The 25,742-nt window shown below is 48.3% G+C and overlaps 1 protein-coding gene and 1 non-coding gene across 2 annotated transcripts in view; one reads left to right on the top strand and one right to left on the bottom strand.

Moving 5' to 3' along the window:
• LOC140723570 (NACHT, LRR and PYD domains-containing protein 3-like) overlaps window positions 1–3,839 on the top strand; it is a 29,725-nt gene extending 25,886 nt beyond the window's left edge. The window contains exons 6-7 of the mRNA XM_073038142.1: window positions 1,003–2,770; window positions 3,749–3,839. Coding sequence (XP_072894243.1) covers window positions 1,003–2,770; window positions 3,749–3,839 — 1,859 coding nt within the window. The remainder of the gene's footprint in view (window positions 1–1,002; window positions 2,771–3,748) is intronic.
• A 21,248-nt stretch (window positions 3,840–25,087) lies between these two features.
• On the bottom strand, window positions 25,088–25,160 carry trnav-cac (transfer RNA valine (anticodon CAC)). Its single transcript has one exon. It is a non-coding gene; the product is annotated as a tRNA-Val (tRNA).
• Between the last annotated feature and the right edge of the window lie 582 nt (window positions 25,161–25,742).

A 25,742-nucleotide genomic window follows, 5' to 3' on the forward strand; every position in this document is an offset into this window, starting at 1 on the left:
ACAGAAATACTGTGATTACTATGTTTGAATTCCAGCTTCTCAGCTTCCTTCCTATCTCCCTATGTTCTGTTTTCCAGACCCCGTCCCTTTTTACTTCCTATGTCATCAGTTCAATAAGTGTCACGACTTCTGGCTGTGTAACCTCCCATCTCAGCATATTGTGGACGTATCGAGGAACATTTCGGACCGGGGAGGAAAAGAACCACCAATGTTTCTTTTTTTCTGTCCACAGAAACGCCTATCTGTCCTCCAGGCTATAGAGTCCACTATTGCTATTGCGATCCTCTTCAGTTTCCTGCTCTTGCGGGCAACATCAGAGGATTGCCTGAATTTATATACAAGTTTCCTGCAGCAGAGGAGACTGCAGACGTGTGGTGGTTGTGTAATTCTGAGTTCATCTACCAGCTCCTCGGAGCAGAGGAGACTGTAGTGAGTGCTGGGTGCTTATTGCCTGCATTCATGTCCCAGTCCCTCAGAGAATAAGAGACAGTAGAGTAGTGTAGGCTGTGTTATACCATGACTGGCACAGCCTGGAAAAGGAAACTCTGTGGCTCAGTACTGACAGCTTAAACTGAAAGGACTATCAAGAAGATCAGGTCAGTTATGAGAGAAGTAAAATGACGTAAATTGCCCATTGACCCCCCCCCCGTGTTACCGTCTGCACTGTTGCAGAATTCAACCAAAGCTCAGCAGTGAAAGCAGTGAAACCACCCGCTCCACACAACACTCTCCCCTCCAGAATCACGTGTGCACTTTGTGCTCGCTGGAACACCGGGGAATCTGCAAACTACCAACAGAGGGGAGAGTGGAGCCTTTAACAGCGGATCTGAATCAGATCAGAAATGTTTCTGGGCCAACGTTCAATTTCAGACACTCTGTTTCTGATCTCCTAATTTCGCCCAAACAATGTCTTCAACAAGTTTCTTCATTGTGGGCTGGAATACGTGAGTGTTTGTTGTTCATCAGATCAGTCAGTGACAACCTATTTCTTTCCGTCCTCAGATGTTCGACAGAAACACATGGAGACTCTGCGGGCAGAGACTGAAAAACTGAGAGTGAACACGATCCTGATGAGGGAAAAGGTGAAGGTTTTCCAGCTGGATGATCGATACGCTGAACTCACGGTCATTTCTACTGTTCGAGATCGGAGACTGGTGGAACATGAGCTGCTAGCAAGAGGCAGAGACCAGGAGGAGTGGAGACAGAAACATCTCCGCGGAGAGCTGGAAAAAATCCGCATTGATCACCTGTTTCAGAGCAGTTACTCAAATAGTTTTTGGGAAACAATGAAAAGATTTTTTGTCCGATCAACTTCGGGACGTTCGGCAGCAGTGGCTGGAGTCCCGGGGATCGGGAAAACAACAATGGTACAAAAGATTGTTTATGACTGGGCCTCGGGGAAAATATACCAACAGTTCCAGTTTGTCTTCAGTTTCAAGTTCCGAGATTTAAACTCCATGAACTGTAGAATAAACCTCAGGGAACTGATTCTGGATCAATATCCTTACTTTGGGAATATCCTGAGAGAGGTCTGGAACAACCCAGAGGGATTGCTGTTTATATTCGATGGTTTGGATGAATTCAAACACAGAATCAATTTTGCAGACAGTCGGAGGGATACAGAACCCAAACACCAGTGCCCAGATCCGGAGTGGTGGTGTGAAGTGTCTGACATTGTGTACAGTTTAATCCAGGGCAAGCTGCTCCCAGGGTGTTCAGTGCTGGTGACCACCCGCCCCACTGCGTTACATTTATTGGAAAAGGCTCGGATCAGTGTCTTTGCTGAAATCCTGGGATTTGTTGGTAAGGAACGGAAAGAATATTTCATCAGACATTTTGAAGATGAGACGGTGGCGGCAGCAGTTTTCAAACACGTGGAGGAGAACGACATCCTGTACACCATGAGCTACAACCCCTCCTACTGCTGGATCCTCGCTCTGGCACTGGGCCCCTTCTTCACACAAAGAGTCAGGGACCCACAGCGAGTTCCCAAGACCATCACCCAACTATACTCCTACTATATTTACAACATCCTGAAAAACCACGGCCGTGAGATTGAGAACCCCCGTGATGTGTTACTCAGGGTTGGTCAGATGGCCTTCAGAGGAGTGTCCGAGAGGAAGATTGTGTTTACAGATGGAGATTTGATCAAGTACAATCTGCAGCCTTCCCAGTTCCTGTCCGGGTTCCTGATGGAGCTTTTGGAGAGAGAGGATTCGGCCCGGAGCGTGGTGTACACATTCCCACACCTCACCATCCAAGAGTTTGTAGCTGCAGTCGCACAATTCCTGAATCCACATCCCGGGGATATCCTGATATTCCTCACTGAAGCCCACAACACGACAGATGGGCAATTTGAGGTATTTCTCCGTTTTGTTGCTGGTCTCTCCTCCCCAATGACAGCTCGGGGCCTGGAGGAGTTTCTGGGTCCATTTTCTCATGAAACAACCTGCCGGGTGATTGACTGGGTGAAGGAAGAGGTTAAACGCCAGATTGGTAACACAGAGAATGAAGCTGGTAAAAGGAGCCTCCTGAACACATTGCACTACCTGTTTGAGTCTCAGAATCGTGGACTGGCTCAGGACGCACTGGGATCTGTGGAAACACTTTCATTCCGCGGAATGACACTGACCCCGATTGACTGCGCGGTCCTGTCACATGCCATCGGACTCTGTGAAACAGTAAAACAGCTCAAATTGGAGTACTGCCACATTCAGTGTGAAGGAATCCGACGTCTGGGACCCGGGCTGCACAGGTGCCAGGATTTGAGGTAATTTGTTTTTAACTCTCACACTGTTCTGTTGTTTTGTTTCAGTGTAAAGGAATTTGTGTAAAACTCTAGTAACTCAGACTGTGAAGAATTGTGATTGGTCGATAATCATGTGATTGCTTGTAAAGGAATGTTGGAGACATTCATCAGATCAGTGAACAACGGCCATTGGTTTAATGGTAGTAAATCACAGGAATGGCCGTGTTTCTCGCTGCCTGTGACACGTCCATTGACAATGTTCCTTCTCACTGTTACCGACACCCAGACCGACACTGACTCCAGCAGGTGGGTCAGAAATTCACACCCCCTTCCCGGTGAGGGACAAGAGACCGTCAGCAGCCGGTCCCAGTGAGAAGGAAAGAAATACCATTGTGAATGTCCTCCCCTGCCCTTCCCCGTGTGTGACTATCACCATCAGTCCACCTGTGTGACTGTGCTCACTATCAGATACCCAGACCTCATCTCTTTTCTCCGGATTGTGGTCCTCAAGTTAGACCCACCCGTCCGCGCGATCTATTTCTGCCTCATTGTCTTGTCGATTCGTGTTTCCCTCATAATGGATCTCTGTATCACATCTACCTTCCTCCTGATTGGATCTCTTCCCCATCCCCCTCCCTCCTTTGAGGATCTTTTCCGCAATTTCCCCTGGATATTTTCCAAAACACATCTCTTCCTTACTGTGGAACTTTCTCCCTTTCTGCTCTGGCCCCGTCGACCCTCTCAAGGCACGAACACTTTTCTAACCATCGTGGAGAGAGACAGAATTTGGGGACTTTACAGTGTAACACCGACGGACTAAATCACTGAGGTTCGGTGAATACCCCGGAGCTGGTTAGTGAGAGTCATTGACAGTGATGGGAACTCCGATCAGTGATTTACTGAAGGGTTTAATGTTTCCTGAAATACCCAAGTGAGAGAAATTCCCTCAGACCCGCGGTTTGAATCACTTTGTTCATCAATTTGTCTGTTTGTGCTTAGACTTGGGGATAATAAACTGGAAGATTCAGGAGTGAAACTGGTGTCTGCTGCTTTGAGGAACCCGGAGTGTAAAATACAGAAACTGGGGTAAGTACCAGACTGTGGGAGATTGTGTTTACAGTCACTGGGTGTCTGACACTGAACATTAATGTGATCAGTAATTGTTTTAATAATAAAACACTGGGGATTTGTACCATCTCCTATCTCTCTGTATCCTTCACCCTCACTCTCTCTTATCTCCAGGCTGGACAAAGTCGGTCTCACAGATTCTGGTGCCGAAGATCTCGCCTCCGCTCTCAGTAGAAACACATCACTGACGGAGCTGAACCTGAGCGGTAATGAACTGGCAGATTCAGGAGTGAAACTGGTGTCTGCGGCTCTGAGAGACGCGAAGTGTAAAATACAGGAACTGTGGTAAGTACAAGACTGTGGGAGATTGTGTTTACAGTCACAGGGTGTCTGACACTGAACATTAATGTGATTAGTAATTGTGTTACTGATAAACACTGGGGATTTAAACTGTCTCCTGTCTCTCTGTGTCCTTCACCCTCACTCTCTCTCTCTCATCTGCAGGATGCACAGTGTCGGTCTCACGGATTCTGGTGCAGAGGATCTCGCCTCCGTTCTCAGTACAAACCCATCACTGACGGAGCTGAGCTTGGCATCAAACTCGCTCACAGACCGATCTGTCCCCGCTCTCCGCCGCATCATACTGACCCTCCCGAGTCTGGAGCGGATCGTGTGAGTGTTTGTGTTCATGTTAATATCAGCGGATCCGCGGGTTTTCTGTTGATTTTTTTGTGGGTGTTCTTGTAACATAACCTCAGTCCCCTGTAATGACACTATTGTGTAATCCATTTATTGAAACTTTAATCCTCCATCTGTTTCAGCCTGAGTGGGAATCAGTTCAGTGAGACATGGAAGAAGGAAGTGGAGTCTCTGAAGGAACTTCGACCCGGACTGAGAGTGGATCTGTGAACATCTGCATGTGACGACATCACAGCCCGCGGGATAGGGATATTTTGACCGAATTTCTGCCCTCCCATTAATAGGCGCCCTCCCCTTTAATTTCCAACCGTCCCAACGGACGCTGGCTCCAGCCAAGCCCTCTGTGACGTCAGAGATGGCTCCACAGTGACGCAATACCGCTTCACGTCCCGCGATTCTGCTTCCGGTTTAAGTCCGGGTAAAGAGCTTCGACAAGTGCGACCTCGGGAATTACACAGACAGGAAGACCCCGTGGGTGGGGCCGAGTTCCCCGGATGGGATTATCCCAGGAGAGGATGCTTTTTTTTTAAGGATTGGGCGGAGGACGATGCATTCGGCAGTCTGGCCGATGTAATGATGTTAAATTAACAGACACCTAGGCATTGACTCTCGATGTGCAGCGATCTCAGGCACGGCACTGAGATTTTATAATCAATGGGTGAGAAACGGGACAGTTTCTTCAGCCTGCCACTTGTTGTCGCCGATCAGTTAATTGTATGTGACTGTGAGTGAATCGGGAAAGTGTATTTATTCCTGCACGTCAGCAGCGCTCACAATGTTTAATTTACATCTGAGCTGAGCCGAACATGTCCTTACCTAAGAAATTACCTAGGGTTACCCATTCCCCTCCAATTTTCTGATCTCCATGTACGTGTACAAGAGTCTCTTAAAAGACTCTATCGTATCCGCCTCCACTGTTGCCAGCAGCCCATTTCACGCACTCACCACTTTGAGTAAAAAAATTACCCCTGACATCTTCTCTGTACCTACTTCCAAAAGTACTGTGTGGAGTCACTGCCTGTTTAGGGTATCTCCCCACGAACGCTGATGAAATAGATAAAGAAGTTATTGATTTTATGGGTCCTTACTCACACCACATCCGTCAAATGGAGTTCTGGAAAGATTTGCCTAAGATCAGTCCAGGGGATGTAGTCCAGGAGGGAGATTCACTCCGTGTCTGCCCCCGGGAATGTTTATGAGATAGTGTGGAGGGAGCTTCACTCTGTGTCTGACCCCGGGAGTGTGTGATGGAACATTGTGGAGGGAGATACACTCTGTGTCGGTCCCCAGGAGTCTGTATGGGATGGTTTGGAGGGAGGTTCACTCTGTGACAGACCTACTGGAATGTGTGATGTGACGGTGTGGAGGGATATTCGCCCTGTATCTGACTCCAGGAGGGTCGGTACGGTGTTGGGACGGTACTGAAGTAGATTCGCTCTGTGTCTGACACGGGCAGTGTGTGATGGGAGAGTGTGGAGGGAGCTTCACTCTGCGTCTGACCCGGGGAGTGTGTAATGGGACGGTTTTAAGGGAGATTCACTCTGAGACTGACACCAGGAGTGTGTATGGGACGGTGTGGAGGGAGATTCACTCTGAGACTGACACCAGGAGTGTGTATGGGACGGTGTGGAGGGAGATTCACTCTGAGACTGACACCAGGAGTGTGTATGGGACGGTGTGGAGGGAACCTCACTCTGAGACTGACCCGGGGAGTGTGTGATCGGACGGTGTGGAGGGAGATTCACTCTGTGTCTGACCCCGGGAGTGTGTATGAGACGGTGTGGAGGGAGATTCACTTTGAGACTGACACCAGGAGTGTGTATGGGACGGTGTGGAGGGAGATTCACTCTGAGACTGACACCAGGAGTGTGTATGGGACGGTGTGGAGGGAGATGCACTCTGAGACTGACACCAGGAGTGTATATGGGACGGTGTGGAGAGAGATTCACTCTGAGACTGACACCAGGAGTGTGTATGAGACGGTGTGGAGGGAGATTAAAGCCTTTCATCCTCAACGAAGCCCTACTTCCCGCACGATCACACTTGGGGCAAATAAGGTCAGAAATAACTGCCATCAGGCACGATTTTAAGAGACGCACCCTCCGTCCCGTAATCTCTTTCCGGCGGCAGGTATTCATGCATCTGGAGAGGGAGGACGAAGTTGAGACCGGTTTACTGTCCGGCACGAGGGGGTAGATTATCAGGTGTATTGGAGCTCTGAGCACCCACGGTGCCATGCGTGCGGGGAGGTGGGGCACTTTCGGAGGGACTGTCCTAGCACCCGAAAACCCAGGGAGTCCACTTCGGGAACTAGTGCCCCAGCTACCTCTGCCCCTGATCCCATTCCTGCTCCTACACCTGTGCCGGCCCCTGCTCCTGCCCCTGACCCTGTCTCTACCCCCGCCCCTATTCCTATGTCTGTTTCAGTCCCTGCTCATGCCCCTATGGTTCAGGCGGGAGATCTTGAGGTTACGTGCAAGGATGTTGAGGCGAGGGACGGGGTGGAGCCTGTGCGGGGAAGGAAAGTGAGGAAGAAATCCAAACTCATTAAGATGTCAGCCCCCGAGAAAGCAGAGCTCACGCCCATTTGCCCAGAAGTGGAGCGGGAGGCTCGTGGAAGTGCACAGTTGGACGGAGGGATGGAAGCGAAGAGTACCACTCCATCAGTAAATCCTGCACCTGTGTGCTCCTCCGGCTTGAAGAGGAGAAGGGAATGCTACCCCAAGAGGGCAGGGAATGTAGATGCGGGGGAGTCCCAGAAAGGGGTGGAAATCCGGGTGGAAGTTGTGTCTAATCCTGAATCCCCAGATGTAGCCACCAGTCCTGTGGCAGGTGGTGTGGTTGTGCAAGAAGCTACTGCTGGGCCTGTTTGCACAACTAAAACAGACCTGGAGCCCTCCACCCAGGACTTAGCAGTAAGCGACTCCCTGGAGGCAAGTGTATTAAACAGTATAAGCGGAGAGGAGACCAAGCTCTCTCACTGTCAGCATCAGGCTGCCGGTGAATCCCTTGGACCAGAGCTGCTGGGGTCCCCTTCATACCTGTCTCCTGGGGAGGGTGATATACCTTGCTTGCCGACCCCATCAACTAAAGGCCTGCAGGGAGTCCCTGGGATTTTCCCTCCATCGGCGTAACTGTGGATAAGACTGATGCGATGGTGGAGCGGGAAGGATGAGGGAGGTACCCGCTGCGCAGTGTGGGTTACAAGTGCAGCCGCATATTAGAACACACGAGGAGGAAGATGGGGGATCTATCTGCAGTGAGGGGTTGGAGGGAGTCTCGTTTGATATCGAGACAATGAACATGCTCACCCCTCCTGAAAAAATCCCCTTTGGTACCTGTGTAGGAGATCACAGAGTTCATTCACTCCTCTGTGGGTGCAAAGCATCGGCTTAAACTAGCCTCTCTTCGCTGGCCTAGCATGTTGAGGCTGGTGAAGTCCCTGCGAGACATCCTCGGAGGGAGGGGGAAGGGGAAGAGGAATGTTGTGTCGGGGAATGACAGACGGCAGCTGAAATCCTTCCTGGATGACCTGGTGAGGGACATCAGGGTGGAAAGCAGCCTCGCTCCTTCGGGAGATGCTGGGTCACAGGTTAGCGATGGTAGCAGTCGGGCCCGGAAAGCAAAGAATGTTCTTGGTTTTCTTCGGGATGGTGAGGTTGAGGGCGCCACCGCTCTCAGTGGGAAGGGTATTGGTGCTGAGGCCTAGTGTGCTCCCGACATGAAGCTTACCATAGCTAGTCTTAATATAAGTTGTAGCACGATGGGAGATACGCGGTGAGTTTCCTGCAGGAAACCCATACCACCCCAGGAACGAGTCCGCTTTGCTCCTGGAGTGGTAGGGTGGTGTCTACATGAGTCACCTTTGCTCCAGCTCTAGCGGGGTGGCGATCCTGTTTGTCCCAACCTTCCAGCCAGAAATGGTAGGAGCCCAAGATGTTGTGCCCGGCCGTCTGCTCCACCTGGATGTGCGCCTGGATGGAGTATTGCTGCATTTTACCAATGTGTATGCCCGCGGCGCGGGGTGATGCAGACGCGCCTATTCTGTCAGCTGTCCACCTTGCTGAGTTACATCGATTCTGGGGACTGCGTCATCCTCGGGGAGACTTCAACTGTACCCTCGAGGTGGAGGACCGCTCGGGCCTCCAACGCGACCCAGCATCGGCGAAAAGGTTAAAGGAGCTAGTCGGCTCCTTTGACTTGGTGGACAGCTAGCGGAATCTTCAACCCGACTCTAGCGCCTTCTCCAGAAGATCTAGAGAGGGGGGTTGCCGGATAGACCGCCTGTATATCTCTCGGGCTTGTATCTCCCGCGTGTCGGTGTCCTCCTTGCGGCCGGTGTCGTACTCGGCTCATCACCTTGTGTGGATGGAATTTACTCCTCTGCACCCTCGGGTGGGATCCGGGTATTGGCACTTTAACAACCGGCTGCTGGAAAACAGCCGATTCCGGGATTCTTTCCGAGCGTTCTGGGCCACCTGGAGTGAGGGACGGAGAGCGTTCTGCTCCCTACGGCTGTGGTGGCATGTGGGCAAAGCCCACATCCGGTTTTTTTGTCGGGAGTACACTAGGGGGTCGACAAAGAGGCGGGGCTCTGAGATTGAGCGGTTTGAGAGAGCGTTGCTTGACCTAGAGCCCCGTCTTGGTCCGACCGGTGGAGACAAACAGCTGTGGCAGGAATACCAGGAGAAGAAGGACGCACTCAGGCATCTGCAGCTTCAGCAGTCCCGAGGTGCATATGTGAGGTCGCGGATCCAAATGCTGCAAGATTTGGACCGCGGCTCACCCTTCTTCTACTCGTTGGAGAAGTGGCGGGGTGTTCAAAAGCAACTGGTGGAGCTACTGGCTGCTGATGGCTCCTCCATCACGGATCCCGACGAAATTATCAAAGAAGTCCGCACTTTCTATCGGTCCTTATTCTCACCAGATCCGTCAAATGCGGGGGCGTGCAGTGAGGTCTGGGAAGATTTAGCAAAGGTCAGCCGAGAAGACGCAGCGCGTCTGGACGCTCCCCTAACTCGGGAGGAGCTGTCTACTGCCCTTCGGCAACTCCGGAGGGTTAACTGCCCTGGCTTAGATGGTCTGAGTGTGGATTACACTGGGGGTTTATTACAGCCTTGTTCTAGAGGAGAGCCGAGCCCCCGGGGAAATACCTTTCTCATGGCGGAGAGCTGTTGTGGTCCTAGTGCCCAAGAAGGGAGAACTCCGCCTGCTAATGAACTGCGCCCGGTGTCCCTATTGTGCGCGTACTACAAGATGTTCCCCGGGCAATGACCAACCGTCCTGGTACAGTACAAGGACAGGTGATCCATCCTGACCAATTCTACAAGGTCCCGGGCCGCTCCATCCAGGACAATGTCCACCTGGTACGGGACCTGATCCACCTGCAACAGGAGACTGGGTCCCGGGCAGCGTTTCTTTCTCTTGACCAGGAGAAAGCGTTTGACCGGGTAGACCACAGTTCCTGGTGGGCACTCTGCAGGCTTTTGGGCTCGGACCACACTTTGTGGCCCGAGTTCGGCTCCTATACTCTGCCGCGGAGTGCCTTGTTAAGATCAATGGATCACTGGCAGCGCCCAATCCCTTCAGGAGAGGAGTACGTCAGGGGTGCCCCATGTCCGGTCAATTGTACACGATCTGTGTCGAGCCATTCCTAAGCCTCCTACGGCGAAGGCTGACAGGTCTGGTTCTGCGTGAACCGGACATGGAGGCCGTCCTCTCGGCCTACGCCGATGATGTACTCCTCATGATGACAGTCCCAATGACCTGCACAGGATGCGCGAGTGCCAAGAAGTTTTCTCGGCAGCATCCTCCGCTAGGATCAACTGGGCGAAATGTTCCGGACTCTTAGTGGGTCAGTGGTAGGTGGACTCCTTGCCGGAGGAGATGAGAGCTTATGAGTGGAGCACTAGACGTCTCCTCTATCTGGATCTCTACCTGAGTCCATCTGGGGAGACCTGGCTGGCGAACTGGCAGGACCTGGAGACGAAAGTCATGGCCCGCCTGGGGCGCTGGTCAGGCCTTCTCAGGGTGCTTTCCTATCGAGGCAGGGTGGTGGTCATAAACCAGCTGGTGGCCTCCATGTTGTGGTATCGGATGGTCACCTTGGCCCCCCCTGCCCCGTTTGTTGCGAGAATGCAGAGGAAGTTAGTGGACTTCTTCTGGCGCAACAGGAAACACTAGGTCTCTGCAGCGGTCTTGAGTCTCCCAGTGTTAGAGGGCGGACAGTCGCTGGTGTGCGTTCGAACGCGACCGTCGGCTCTCCGCCTCAGGACTCTGCAGAGATTCCTGGACGCAGAGCACCCTCCCAGGTGGCACTTGTTGGCGACTTTCTTCATCCGGAGGGGCTGCTGTCTTCACGAAGACATGCGGCTACCACCGGCGGGCGTCAGCCGTACTGCTTTGCGGAGTCTGACCGGCTTCTATCAGGACCTACTGAGAGTCTGGAACATGGTCGCCTCAGGCCGGAAATCCCCTCCTCTGGCGGAGGGCGGGGTCCTGGCCGATTCTTGTCCTACCCCAGTGGATGTCGGTGCGGCTCGGGTGTGTGGATTGACTCAGGCCGAGTTGCTTGTCGGGCCCAGGCCTCGCAAACCTCTCCGGGAGCCGTGTCCACACAACTTGAGCCATCTCTCATCGATACCCACAGTCCCTTTCAGGGATGCAAGTAGGAGGTAATTGTATCGGCTGCTGCTCCACACCCTCCAATCCCTTGCCCTTGTCCACCGTCCCGACACGCCATGGCGGTCGATCTTTCCACCCGGAGGTAAGGAGGGTCCCCACTGGAAGTCCCTTTACGAGGGGGTTCTTCCTCTGCACCTTGCGGATCTGGGCTGGAGGCTGCTGCATAGAGCGGTGCCTTGTAATAAATTCTTTAATTTGTAGACGGATCTCCAAGCCGCATGCCACTTCTGCGGGCTGGAGGAGACCGGGTACCACATGTACATGGAGTGTGCGAGGCTGCAGCCTCTTTTTGCGTATTTGCGTGGGCTGCTTCTCGCCTTCTGGCTGCATTTTAGCCCCACCCTATTTATATATGGTCATCCAGTAAGGAGGGGGCATGAAGGGATGAGGATATCCTTGTTAACTTGCTCCTGGGGCGGGCGAAAACAGCCATTGATGGGTCTTGGAAACGGGTGGCGGGAGGATCTCCCCGGGCAGACTGTCTGGCAATGTTTAGAGGGTATGTTCGTGCCCGGGTAAATATCGAAAAGGAACATACGCAGTCCACGGCGACCTTAGAGGCGTAAATCATTGATAGAGATGCAAACATTTTGTTGTAATGTGTATTGTTTATTTTTAGTGAAGTAATTGTGTTAGTCACTGTTTTGTATATTATAACACAGAATTTGTAACAAAGGTGAAGAGAGTCGGGGGGAGGACGCAGCCTTCCTTTACACCGTCGCCTATTGTGAAGGGATCTGAGAGATCGTTGTTGTGTGTGACTTGGCTACGCTAATTTCGTGCAGTTGGATGACCATGCTGGGGAACTTTGGGGGGCATCCCAGTCGTTCCATGATTTGCCACAGAACTTCCCTGCTCACAGTGTCGAACGCCTTGGTCAGGTCTTCACCATCTTCTTCAGCATCGTGCTCGAAAGGGTCACGGAAGACCGTGATGACGAAGACGGTGTCTACATCCGGTACCGCCCCGATGGCAGCCTGTTCAACCTGAGGCGACCGCAGTCCCACACCAAGACACTGGAGCAACTCATCCGAGAGCTCCTCTTCGCCGACGATGCTGCCCTTGTTGCCCACACAGAGACAGCCCTGCAGCGTATAACATCCGGCTTCGCAGAGGCTGCCGAGCCCTTCGGACTGGAAGCCAGCTTGAAGAAGACAGAAGTCCTCCATCCGCCCGCACCTCAGGAAGATTACCACCCTCCCCGCATCACCATCGGCGAGGCAGAGCTGAAGACAGTCCACCAGTTCGGCTACCTGGGGTGCACCGTCTCCTCAGATGCCGAGACCGACAAAGAGATTGACAACAGACTGGCAAAGGCCAACAGCGCTTTCGGCAGGCTGTGAGAAAGAGTCTGGAACAACAAGCATCTGAAGAAAGGCACAAAGATCAGCGTGTACAGAGCCGTTGGACTCACCACCCTCCTGTATGGCTCCGAGTCCTGGGTCACCTACCGTCACCTCCCACGACTCCTTGAGCGTTTCCACCAGCGCTGCCTCCGCACCATCCTCGACATCCACTGGAGTGACTCCGTCACCAACATCGAAGTCCTCGAACAGGCGGAGGTCACCAGCATCGAGTCTGTTCAAGACGCAGCTGCGCTGGGCAGGGCACGTCTCCAGGATGGAGGATCATCGCCTGCCCAAGACTGTGCTGTGTGGCGAACTCTCCACTGGCCACCGTGACAGGGGGCACCGAAGAAGAGGTACAAGGACTCTCTGAAGAAATCCCTTGGTGCCTGTCACATTGACCATCGCCAGTGGTCTACTCTAGCCTCCGATGGCGAGGCCTGGCGACACGCCATTCACCAGTCTGTCTCCTCCACTGGGAACGCACGCAGGGCTGGCCTTCAGGATGAAAGGAGAAGGAGGAACGACAGTGACACAGCAGCACCAAACCCGGAACAGAATTTCCCTTGTAGCCGCTGTGGCCGGGCCTGCCTGTCCCGTGTTGGCCTCGTCAGCCACCAGCGAGCCTGCAGCAGACGGGGGCAGCCCCCTTCCTAAATCTGCTTTCGCAAAGTCAAGCCATGATGATGACATTAAAACAACGAAGAACACAGGCACTACCAAAACTAATTAACACAGATTAATTTAAAATAGTCCAATCCCCGGCAAGGATACTATTCCCCTCGCCTTGCCTACTGTCCCGGAACAACTCCATAATATCAATGGACGTTTAGGACTGTGTGACCCCGTAGGAAAGAGAGATTCGAGAGACCGAGCGTCAGTGTCATGAATCCATTTATTAACATTATTAATACAAACATCAGGGATTGTTGTTGGGATCATAAGTGATGTCACTGGACGATGAGCTGGCCGGACCCCACCTGCTGATAATCCCCTTTTAAGTGTAGATCTCAGGAAGAGCAGGGATGTAGTTAATCTGAAGATGCAGCGTGACCCGGAAGGACATTCTGCAGCTCTCTCTCAATACTCAGATCCGCAGCATCAAGCTCGTTTTATCAATAACATCAACCGAACAGATACTGAAAAATAGTTCGTACGTTTACACCTGCCCCTGCGACGTATGGAACCAAAGAGTGCGATCCGTTTACATGCGCAGAGGAGTGAAGTTTAGTGGGAAGTGCTCACGTGTTGTTGAAGGACGCGGAAAGGATTCACAATGATGTAATTGGAACTTGGAGTTTGAGGTAAGCGGGAAGTATGGATAGTCTGGAACTTTTTTTGTTCAGGGGTAGAGAGTGAAGGGTGAATATATAAATATTTATATAAACGACATGGCGCGGATAGTAAGCATTTCTCCAACCGAGTGGATTCTAGAACTAGTGGCTATATTTGTATGCGAGAAGGGAAATTTTGAAGGGGCTCCTGAGTAACATAATTTTCATTGTGGTGGGCACGGACCGAGATGACAGTAAACATATTTGAGGCAGATATAATTGGAATGTGTCTTTGGCATTTTGACAAGATCATGTTATGAAAGCTTGGGAAGGATCGATGTCTAAACACAGGCAAATGGGAGTCAGTCAGGAAGGCGCCCGCTTCGGCACGTTCACTCCTCCATGGCAATGAGCTGTGAATAAATCAGGCAGACAGTTCGACAGGTTTGAGTGACGTTGAAGCTTGTGGAAGCGGAATGCGAGATTGCTTTGGCTCAGTCGGCTTCAGACCAGGTGAGAATCAGCTTCTCGTGCTCCTTGTTAATAACCTGAATAAATCAGTTTTCACGCAATCCCGACATTTTGGGGATGGGTTTGCTGGGCGTGCTGTGGAGCGTTTGTGAGAGTATTGCCTCCCTAAAATATGAACCATATTCAGATTTAATTAGAAAGTGAATGTGAGTCATCTGTACATGATTTAATAAAATCAATTTGAAAAGCAATACATCGTGTGCTTATTTATTATTTTTCACAGAAAGTACTTTATTGACTTTATTACTTTATTGTCTCCAGACAATTGATACTAGTGCGTACAATCATCACAGTGATATTTGTTTCGCGCTCCCTGAAGTACAAATCGAAATAAATATAATTTAAAAATAAATTATAAATCATAATTAGAAAACAGAAAAGGGAAAGTAAGGTAGTGCAAGTCAGGTCCAGATATTTGGAAGGTACGGCCCAGATCCCGGTCAGGATCTGTTCAGCAGTCTTATCACAGTTGGAAAGAAGCTGTTCCCAAATCTGGCATTGATATCTGATTTCCTGTAAGGGCTGTACTCTAAGGGCTGATTTCCGTAACCAGGGGTACCGCGGGGTAACATCGAATATAATGTCTACAGGATCGGGAATAGAAGATCCAGACCTATAGACTAATCATTACATTAGTCAACCCGTAGTAAAAAAAAAGTACTACTCTTTAAGGGATCTTTGAGCATCCGCTGGAGAATTGTACAGCGGATAGGTCCCATCTTTGAGAGTAACTCTCAATTGTGCTGGAAATAATAGCGTTTGCTTGTAGCCGTCCTGATGAATTTCCGACATAACCGATTTAAAAGCCGTTCTTGCCCTTAAAACTTCCCTAAAATATGAACCATATTCAGATTTAATTAGAAAGTGAATGTGGGTCACCTGTACATGATTTAATAAAATCAATTTGAAAAGGAATACATCGTGTGCTTATTTATTAGTTGTCATAGAAGGTACCCAAATATTTAGGCGTTGATATCTGACTTCTGTAAGGGCTGATTTCCGTAACCAGGCATATCGCCGGGTAGCATCGAATATAATGTCTACAGGATCGGGAATAGAAGATCGCCTTCTATTGCTGAGGGGTGGCTGGTCAATTGAGGAGGTTCTGGTACAGCTGAGTGGTACTGCCGATCACGAAATGAATGGAACGACACAATGTAAGCTAAAATGACACAGGATCTTTTGAAAGGTTATGTAACGCCTTTCCAAATTTGTATTCTTCTAATAATTATCGAGGAAGAATATTTTCTATCCTCAATTCCTGCTGAGGATTTTGGACGCGGCTCTGCAGTATTCGAAAACTTTTTGCCCCTCTTTTTCGCTGCTTCACATTATACAGTTTGGCAGATCGGGAAATATGGAATAAGGATGTTATTGACCGTCGCTCTCTGCTGCTTTACAGAGATCCAATGCTGGATGCAAATAGTCTGGTCTCTTTAACATTGAAATGACGCTTGTCCTAATCCAATACAGTGTTCCATCCGGCCCATTCCACACATTCATACATTTTATTTCTACCATGAGCTAATTCTTATCAGATACGAATGAGACATTTTCAGTTACCAGCATCAGGATGTATTAAATGAGAATATTTATCTTACTATCAATCTAAAAGCGCGGATCTTTTACAAAATGTTGCCTGTTGTAAGACGTGTGCGAGCTGGAACTGAGTTCTACTGAGGGGAGAAAGCCTTAGACGATCTTACATTTCCCTTGATCAATTCCCGGATAAGCGTCCAAGGAGACAGTATCAACGTTTTCAACTCTGCCCTGAAGTTAGTTTGGGTCGCTGCATAAATGCACGTGTTTGTACAGGAACTCATGTTCGTTAGCAGAACCCCAGTTTGAGCAGAGATATATTGGGCAGAGTTATAGTCGCGATCAAAATACATGGTTAGACTGGCAATAGAACTGGTCACTGCCGACGGGAGCCAAAATAGCATAAAGCTACCCGATACACAGAACAGTAATATGATGCTCTTTTTTCTGTTCTCCATCTTCGGGTCACGTTCAATCTTACTCTTATGGGTTCGGAAGCTCCTCCGGGATTTGCTGGCCACTAAGATATGCCTGGCCGTCATCCCGTTACATAAAAGTATTAAACCAAATGCACACAGCAGGTTTTGAAAGGATTTGAATCTGCTGAACGCGGCAAAAGTTGGAGAGTTGAAGATGTCCAATTTCGGGCAAATACCCCACGAAATATTTCCAATTATCCGTTGAGGCTGAAATGCAAACAAGAGGGGTATATTCTCCAAACAAAGCCCCGCCAGTATTACTGCTGCCAGGATTCTGGCTGTCTTCACTCTGCAGTATTTTGTTTTAAACTTCTGACAACATATGGCAGCATATCGATCACAGGTGAAGGCCACCGTGTACCACCGTGATAGTTCCAGAGTGACCGCCAGCACGTAGATCGTGGCTTTAAGGACTTCCGTATAATACAGAAATGAATTTGTCAGGCGGAATATTAAAATCTCATAGACAAGGACATTGATGAGAATGACCGATAGATCTGACACAGATCATCGTCATGTAGGCAGAGATGCATTTGGAAAGACCGCATTTTCCCTGGGACAGAATGATAATTGTTAACAAATTAGCTGCAACAGTAAAAAAACAACAACAGGTAAAGACATCAATCACTAAAGGAGGAAGAGAGGGGAATCTTACAACTTATTTCTGAACTATGTTCGGATGTATTTCTGTTTAGTCCGGTGGTCTGAGAGTGAGCATAGGCAGGACGGAAAGGCACTTCGCAGTGTGATCTTCACCAGCTGGAAACGGGCTGAGAAACAGCACGTGTAATTTACTGGGAGCCTGGGTAATGTGCTGCCCTACAGGAGGGTGAACCAGGTTACCACTGCATGGTGAATGGTAGGTTGTGAGGTGCTCCGCATAAAAGAAACGGAGCTGTAAATACAGATCCGTCATTCATTTAAAGTAAAACACTGGGTAAACCGGGTGGCACAGAGATCATTTTGCACATCGACCATCACAAATCAGGACTTTGAGCACTGGGGTGGAGTTATTGACGCCCTCCTGTGTCCAGAGGAAAGTCTCCTCACCGGTCGTGTGGACAGGGAACGATACAGCGCCTATTGAGCAGCTTGTATAATGGACACATTGCGGTGCATCTTCGGATCATACTTCATAAATAATAACAATGTCCTGCCGAAGGCCAGTAGCTGTTAGACAATGTATTAATACGACTTACCGGGTAAACCAAACACCGCTAGAACAGGGTAACAAACGTCTTTCACCTGTAGGATCGCCGGTCGACTCATGTTCGATTGCTTGAATTATCTCCCGTTGTGCAGTTCACATCAGCGTGTGACTCGGACCGCGATACCCTGCTAATTTATAGGAAACACGAATTCTCCGTCAGGGGTAGGCGGGTTGTGCATTGAATGACGTTACTTACAGCCAATGAACAAACAAGGGTTGATGTTCCGCTCCAGTGTCACCTGTTCCCCAGCTGATGGACTGAGCAGCTGGATCATGAAGCTCCTTCATTCACATTCCACAACAGAACACCCTCACCCCCGAGGGAGTGACGTCAGCGCTCCCCTCGCCCGCGGAGAGCATCGCTCCAGGAGGGTCCTTTCGTTGTCCCACAGTAACTCAGTGAAGAGGTCTCGCTCCGTTCCTTAACTGCATTTGTTACACAGCGTTCTGCTGATTCCCACTGACTATAACATTACTGATGCTGCGCTTGCCTTTACTTTCCACAGAATAATTCTTCAATAACCTTTCTCATCATGCGTCCAGTCTAATGTCAACCCGTTAGTCTCTGTCTAACCTTATAGGCTGTGATTCCTTCCTGAATGTGACGTCATTGAAACCAAACAATTGATGCAGCAACCCGGCAATGGGGTAGTGACGCGAGTCTAACGTCACTGATGATATATTCTGTTATAGCTGGTGGAGTGTCACTGTTATATATGATATGGTTACTCCAAATAAGCAGATATACGTCATCTCCATCAGCACTGAAAACGCTGATATTTAAGCGTTTAGAGTCGCCTGTGCCTCCACATTACTTCGGTGTGGGGACCGAAGCCGCTTGTTCCGATGAAACTTTTCAGACTTCGTCGGAGAGATTACAAAGTTGCACCTTCACCGGCCAATCGACATTACCAATGAAATAGAATAGGATGTCAGTGAGATTTTCTTTCCGTTAGCAGAGATTAGTATGACCCGAGTATTCGCTACGATATTCAGGATTTAAAGGGCCATGTGGAAGATTGTCTTACACCTTTCATCTACAAAGTATGTGGGTGATAAGGAACTTCCTACATCACGCTCTGTTGGAGGTAGGGAGACACAGGATGTTGTTTTTTTTTGTTATGATCTCATACAATATTCTAGACAAAGTTACCGGCTCAGTGCTGGGACCGGGGACTAATGTGCTTGAGCGGAGCGACGTCGGCGCCTCAGAAGGTGTCAGACTACAAGTTAGAGTGGTGATGCACACTGAACACTATCAGTGATCCCCACTCCTGAAAAGTACATTTTGTAAATTGGATAAATTCGCGCAGTGTGGTGATGAACCACAGTGTGTATGTGCGCTGGCAGGTATGTCATACGAAACGAGAGTACGCCAACAACCATGCAGAACGGCCACTGGTCGTGAGATAATGTCCACAGTTCATCAATGTACACATGCGTATGTCCGAGTACATCGGAATTAGGTCGATGATGTATGATATTCTGTCTGCCTTCGGGGCTGAGGTAAATCAAATGTCAAGTCCATCTCTGTGCCGGGGTTATTTACATTAAGCAATTCTCTACAAACACATCAGATAGTTTTGTAAATCAGCATGTTCGCCAATTTGAGCATCAGCCACTCTCAATGTGCTTCATCATTCCAACAGATTCAAATTCTGTTACAATTGCGAAGACATCAATTTTCAGGAAGTATCGGCTTTACAGGGAAGATACCAGCATGCATTGTGGACGGGCTGACGGACAGGAGCCAGCAGTGGCTGGCTGCCAGTGATTAGTGGTGTTTCTCAGAGGTCAGTATTGGGAACGCTACTTTTCCAGCTTCTGTCAGTGGTTTGGATAATGGAATTGATGGCTTTGTGGCAAGGTTTTCAGATGATACAAAGATAGCAGGAGGGGTCGGTAGTGCCAAGGAAGCAATGCGATTACAGCAGAACTTAGACAAACTGCAAGAATGGGCAAAAATGTGGCTGATGGAATACAGTGTGGAGAAAAGAATGTTCATCATTTTGGAAAAAGGAACAATAGTGCGGACTGTTACCAAAATGGGGAAAAAATTCAAACATCAGGATGCAGATGAACGTGGACGTCCCCGTGCAAGACTTGCAGAAGGTAAAGCTGCGGGCTGAGTTTGTGGTAAAGAAGGGACATGCAATGCCAGCATTTACTTCAGGTGGAACAGGATATAAAAACAAGGAGATAATGCTGAGCCTTTATGAGTCAGTAGTCAGGCGCACTTGGAGTGACGTCATCAGCTATGAGCCCCAGATCGCAGAAAGGATCTGTTGTTATTGGAGAGAGTCGAGAGCGCATTCACGAGAATGATTCCGGGAAGGACTGGGCTGGCATATGGAGAGCGTTCGGCAGTTTTGGGACTGTATTCACTGGAATTTAGAAGCATACACCGGGATCTCACTGAAACCTAACGAATTTTGAAAGGACTAGATAGGTGGTAGTGGCGGGGATGTTTCCTTTAGTGGGGGTACCCAGAAGAGGGCACATCATCAAAATTAATGGACCATCTTTTGGAACATAGGCAAAGAGGATTTTCTTCAGCTAGAAAGTAGTGCGTCCGTGGAATGTCCTGCCACAGACTGAGGCGGAAGCCAAGTCCGTGTGTATATTTAACACAGAATTTGATCGTTTCCTGATAGACCAGGGCTTCGAAGGATGTGGTGAGAAGGAAGATTTATAGAGTTGTGTGGGATCCGAGTTCAGCCATGATGAAATGGCGAAGCAGACACGATGGGCTGAAGGGCCTAATTATGCTGATGGTCTTATGGTCTAAAGATCGCGTCAGAGTGAAATATCGAAATTGTTCAACACTCAAGTTCAATTTAAAGCCGAAGTTCAGATTTATTTTTATTGATCTGTACACATGTATGCAGCTAAACGAAACAGGGACCAAGGTGCAAAGCACAGAACATATATCACATACAGCACATAAAATAATATTAAAGCAATACAATAATATTAACAGGTAGAATATGCTGTAGAAATTCAAGTTGACATAAAGTGCACATATACGACGTAGTTTCTTACAGATAAATCTCAGGAGCAGCAGACAGAACAAATCAGGCCGACTCAGAGAATTGTTTCAGGTGAAAGGACTTTACTTATACGTGATATCACGGAGAGCCTCTTTACCTAAAAGCGGTGCTTGGGGGTTCTGTTTGTCTTGCAGACCCGCTTCATTAAATAGACGCAGATTACGTGACTTAAAGCACTTAACAAGAGCATTGCTTGACTTTGAGCTTAGAACTAGATTTCAACCAACAACGTGACTCTGATCTTAGAACGAGATTGCAACAAACAAGAGCATTACGTAAATGCGGGGCCACAACATCTTTCTTGTAAGGACTTTAGCTGAATTCCAAGACCTGTAAGGAATTTAGATAAATTTTAAGAGAATTCACAAGTGATTAGATTAACCCCTACATATCCAAAGAGTCTTAAATTCTTCCACAAATTCCCTCGTTGTTGATCCTTTCAGAGCAACACTCCTCATGAGGTATTTCCTCCTCTTTCTCATAGGGAGTTCATATCCCTCCGGAAAAGGTACTTCTTTGCCTGGATGTATCTCCTTTGCCCACCAGTTTCGCTTAATCCTTTGAGGTATCATAGGCTCTTTTCATTAACTGGTCACAATACAATCGTAATGCTCCTCATGCCCAGCATCCTAAAGCACATGTTATTACCACTATAATTATCCCATGGGTAATCCAGCTTCCCCAGCCAGAAAACCATCCCTCTATTATTTCCCACCATTTCATACCTGAACCAAAATTCTTAAACTGTTTCCCTATCTTCCTAATCTACTCAATCTTTTTCCTTATGTGTTGACTGAGGTCAGTTATGTTTCATGAGGCATCGGGAATATACATACAACATTCCCAACATTCCTGCCCTACCACGGCGCATGCCTCTCCTTTTTCGGCTCAGAGCAGGTCCAGGGCCATTCTATTTTGCAAGGCTACCATTCTAAGGGAAACTACCTCTGTTGTTAGGTCTTTCAGTTGCGTCTGCACGTCAGTCAGGGGCATCGGCAGTGTCATTGGCCAATTTCGTTAGAGCGGTTGCCATATTAATAAATTCTCGCGAATTTCGGGCCACACCATATGAGGGAAATGCTATCATCCAAAACCTTTCACTTTCACTTATCCCTCGTTTACTTCGCCTTCATAAAGGATGTTGCGATATATCTTTTATAGGATGCATGGAAGGCAATATATAGACCAGATTACAGCAGCCCGTCCAATTTCCTGGGGAAACATTCCCACTTTCGCCTGGCGGCCCTGGATGCCAAGGAAAAGCTTTTCCTCCACATACACAGTAAATTCCATTAGGAGTATGCCGAGGAGGACCCATCCTCCGTTCAGTTCAAGAGCTATTACCCAAAAATGTCCCATTTCCCCCGCCATATTACAATAACAAATCCCATTTACAGTTTTCTGTGCATTTACTTACTCGGAGGGCATCCCTTTTCCCTCCGTCGGGGTAAGGAGGTACCATCCTTTGAAACAGATACATCCACAATCCCCTTCACTGCCATCACAGTCATTCTCTCGTTCTGAAGATGGAACAGGATGTGTTAAATAGGTTCACACGTTGCACAGAAATCATTTCGCTTCCGCTCATGGGGACCCATTCCAGGGACATTACCTGGGCGACATGCGGATGTATCTGAACACACACCCATCCAGAAGCAGTTTCAGCGACAGGTTACTATCGATGCAATGCTCCTCAGACAGGATGAAGAGGTCAATACTCCCCAATGCCATTAGGCTTTAAAATGCAACCGCCAGGACTTAAGAACTTTTTAAAAGCTATTATTAATGCTTTTTGAGATAGTGGTTTAGATGCATATCATATTTTTTTTTACTGAGTTAAGTATTGTATGTAATTAGTTTTGCTACAACAAGTGTATGGGACATTGGAAAAAAGTTGAATTTCCCCATGGGGATGAATATAGTATCTATCTATCTATCTATCTATCTATCTATCTATCTATCTATCTATCTATCTATCTATCTATCTATCTATCTATCTATCTATCTATCTATCTATCTATCTATCAAAAGCATCTGGCTTGTCAGCTTCATGCTTTCGTGTATTTTTGCACACACTCAACAAGAGTCCAACTCTTCACCTTAATGACTGGCATAAGTGTGACATAAAGACAAAGAGGTATTTCTGGACAAGGCCATACTGACTCTCCGCGGTATCAGTCCCCATAAAAGCATCTGGCTTGTCAGCTTCATGCTTTCTTGTCTTCCAACTCCTGGTGCCTTTTGCACCTTGTAGCGTGAACCCATCTTCCGTTTCCTTCAACCTTCACCGCGGTTCGGGTCCACTTTCTCTGACGGACCGAGCGTAGGTGTTCAGAGAAAGCAGGATTTCCCAGTGGCCACACATTTTAATTCCACGTCCCATTCCCATTTTATGTCTATCCATGGCATCCTCTACCGTCAAGATGAAGCCACACTCAGGTTGGAGGAACAACACCTTATCTACCGGCTGGGTAGCCTCCAACCTGATGGTACGAAGATTGACTTCTCTAACTTCCGTTAATGCCGCTCCTCCCCTTCTTACCCCATCCCTGATATATTTAGCTGTTTGTTTTTTTCTCTCTCTCTTTGCCCATCACTCTTCCTGCTCTCCATCTCCCTCTGGTGCTCCCACCCCCTTTTCTTACTCGCAAGGCCTCCTTTCCCATGATCCTTTCCCTTCTCCAGCTCTGTATCACTTTCACCAATCACCTTTCCAGCTCTTAGCTTTGTCCCACCACCTCCGGTCTTCTCCTATCATTTCACATTTCACCCTCCCCCTACTACTTTCAAATCTCTTAGTATTTCTCCTTTCAGTTAGTCCTGACGAAGAGTCTCGTCCCGAAACATCGACAGTGCTTCTCCTATAGATGCTCCCTGGGCTGCTGTGTTCCACCAGCATTTTGTGTGTGTCTGTCAATATACTACCCGTCTGTTCCTTAACGTCTAAAGGCGAGGTGTTATTTTCCAACTGGACTCCACTGATATCCCAGGATACATTTTCCCTGATCACTTTTCAGTGGCATACATTTCAAACATTTCACATCACTGTGGGGATCCTGGAGTAAAGCATCACTGGTCATTACGGTGCCGAAATGTTAAACAATATAATTGTGGCCGGTTTGATCAGAATGACCGGTCGTAAGACTTTAATGAGGTTATAGAGTTAAGAGTGTAACGGAGAAAGATTGGCAGTTATTTCGGAGTAACTCTACACGGTCTGGTCTGCGCGTTGAGTCAGGGGCGGAGCGTATTCCGAGATAGGTATTTATTCCTGACGTTCACGTTGCGGAAGAAACTCCACGGCCAGTTACTGACCCTTATGCAGCGTGAGATATTCCTCCCATGTTTTAATTTTAGATGGAATCACAACAAATTCGATATATTGAAAAGGACCGTGATCCCAATTCTGTACCAATATGCGATCTCCCACCGTCACCTCATTTCAAAACTAAACAGTACCCAGTTTTCCTGTTCTACATTACCGTCATTATACAGGAAGGTTTTAACCATACTTTTCGACATTCCCGCAGAACCACGATGTCAGTGTTGTTATCAGTCCTTCCTCCTTGGGCTTTTAACAAGAATGGAATGTGCGATACCAATGGTAAGATATTTGACTTCTGTTTGCGCTGCAATATCATCGGAAGATCGCTGGTTCGAGACCTGAACATTTTAGGTGTTGATGTTACCAACTGTTTCCACCGCGGCTTAAACTGTACGAAGCACAAATATTTGAGCGGTTGACGTGGGGTGGCTGTGGTACTGCTCGCGACAGAGAAAACAAAGAGAAGCAGAGAGATTGAATGTGTGTGTGTGTGTGTGTGTGTGCGCGCGCGCGTGAGAGAGAGAGAGAGAGAGAGAGAGAGAGAGAGAGAGAGAGAGAGAGAGAGAGAGAGAGAGAGAGAGAGAGAGAGAGAGAGAGAGAGAGAGCGGGGGAGGGGGGAGAGGCAGACGGAAAAGATGGAACCTAGAAGACTGTGGCGGAGAATTTGAACAGAGAGTCTGTATGGTGGGACTAGGAAGGAGTGGAATACAGGAGGAGGAAAAAGAAAGCGATTTCACATTTTAAAGTAGGTTCGAAAATTTGCAGCACACGGTTATTCTTCCTGATGTTTCTCTGGATGGGAACATTTGAGATGCGAGCTCCGTTGAAACCACAATGCATCCTCATGCGACAATACATGACAACAGGTTTGACGGCTAATTCGCCCGTTACGCAGTGTACGTTATCCACGAACATCCTTAGGTTTAAATCCGTTTATGTTCTCCTGTAAATTATATATAATTTCTATTAATTCTTCTTTCTTTAATTTACCTTTGCCAGGTTTGAAGTACAATGGGCTTTGCTAGAAAAGCGAATGTTCATTATATTTACACCTGGATGCCCATGACAGTAAACTTGAACACAAACTGAAAAGTTGAGTCTCAAGTTTATTTGAAGCACTGGAGCCCAAACAATGTTTCTGCCCAGGATTGAACTGGGGACCTTTCGCGTGTGAAGCGAATGTGATAACCACTACACCACAGAAACTGTGCAAAGCGCTCAATGCTTTGCGCTGTTGAGCAATGACCCGAGGCACTCCCTCCCCGCCCTGCTCTGAAGCACAGCAATAAGTACAAAACTTTGCCCACTGTTCCTTTCCGTTTTCAGGAACAAGTATTACATAGGTTAGAGAGAAAGATTCAATAGTTTAGGACTTTATTCCATGGAGCGTAGAAGAATGAGGGGAGACTTGAGTGTGGAATGAGCTGCCAGATGAAGTGGTAAATACAATAGACAATAGACAATAGACAAAAGGTGCAGAAGTAGACCATTCGGCCCTTCGAGTCTGCACCGCCATTTTGAGATCATGACTGATCATCTATTATCAATACCCGGTTCCTGCCTTGTCCCCATATCCCTTGATTCCCCTGTCCATAAGATACCTATCTGCCTTCTGCGTCAGCGCATTCCAGACCCCCACAACTCTCTGGGAGAAGAAGTTTTTCCTTCACTCTGTCCTAAATGACCTAAACCTTATTCTCAAACCATGCCCTCTGGTACTGGACTCTCCCAGCAACTGGAATATATTTCCTGCCTCTATCTTGTCCAATCCCTTAATAATCTTATATG

The sequence above is a fragment of the Hemitrygon akajei genome, unplaced genomic scaffold (genome assembly GCF_048418815.1).
Source record: "Hemitrygon akajei unplaced genomic scaffold, sHemAka1.3 Scf000119, whole genome shotgun sequence".
Lineage (NCBI taxonomy): Eukaryota > Metazoa > Chordata > Chondrichthyes > Myliobatiformes > Dasyatidae > Hemitrygon > Hemitrygon akajei.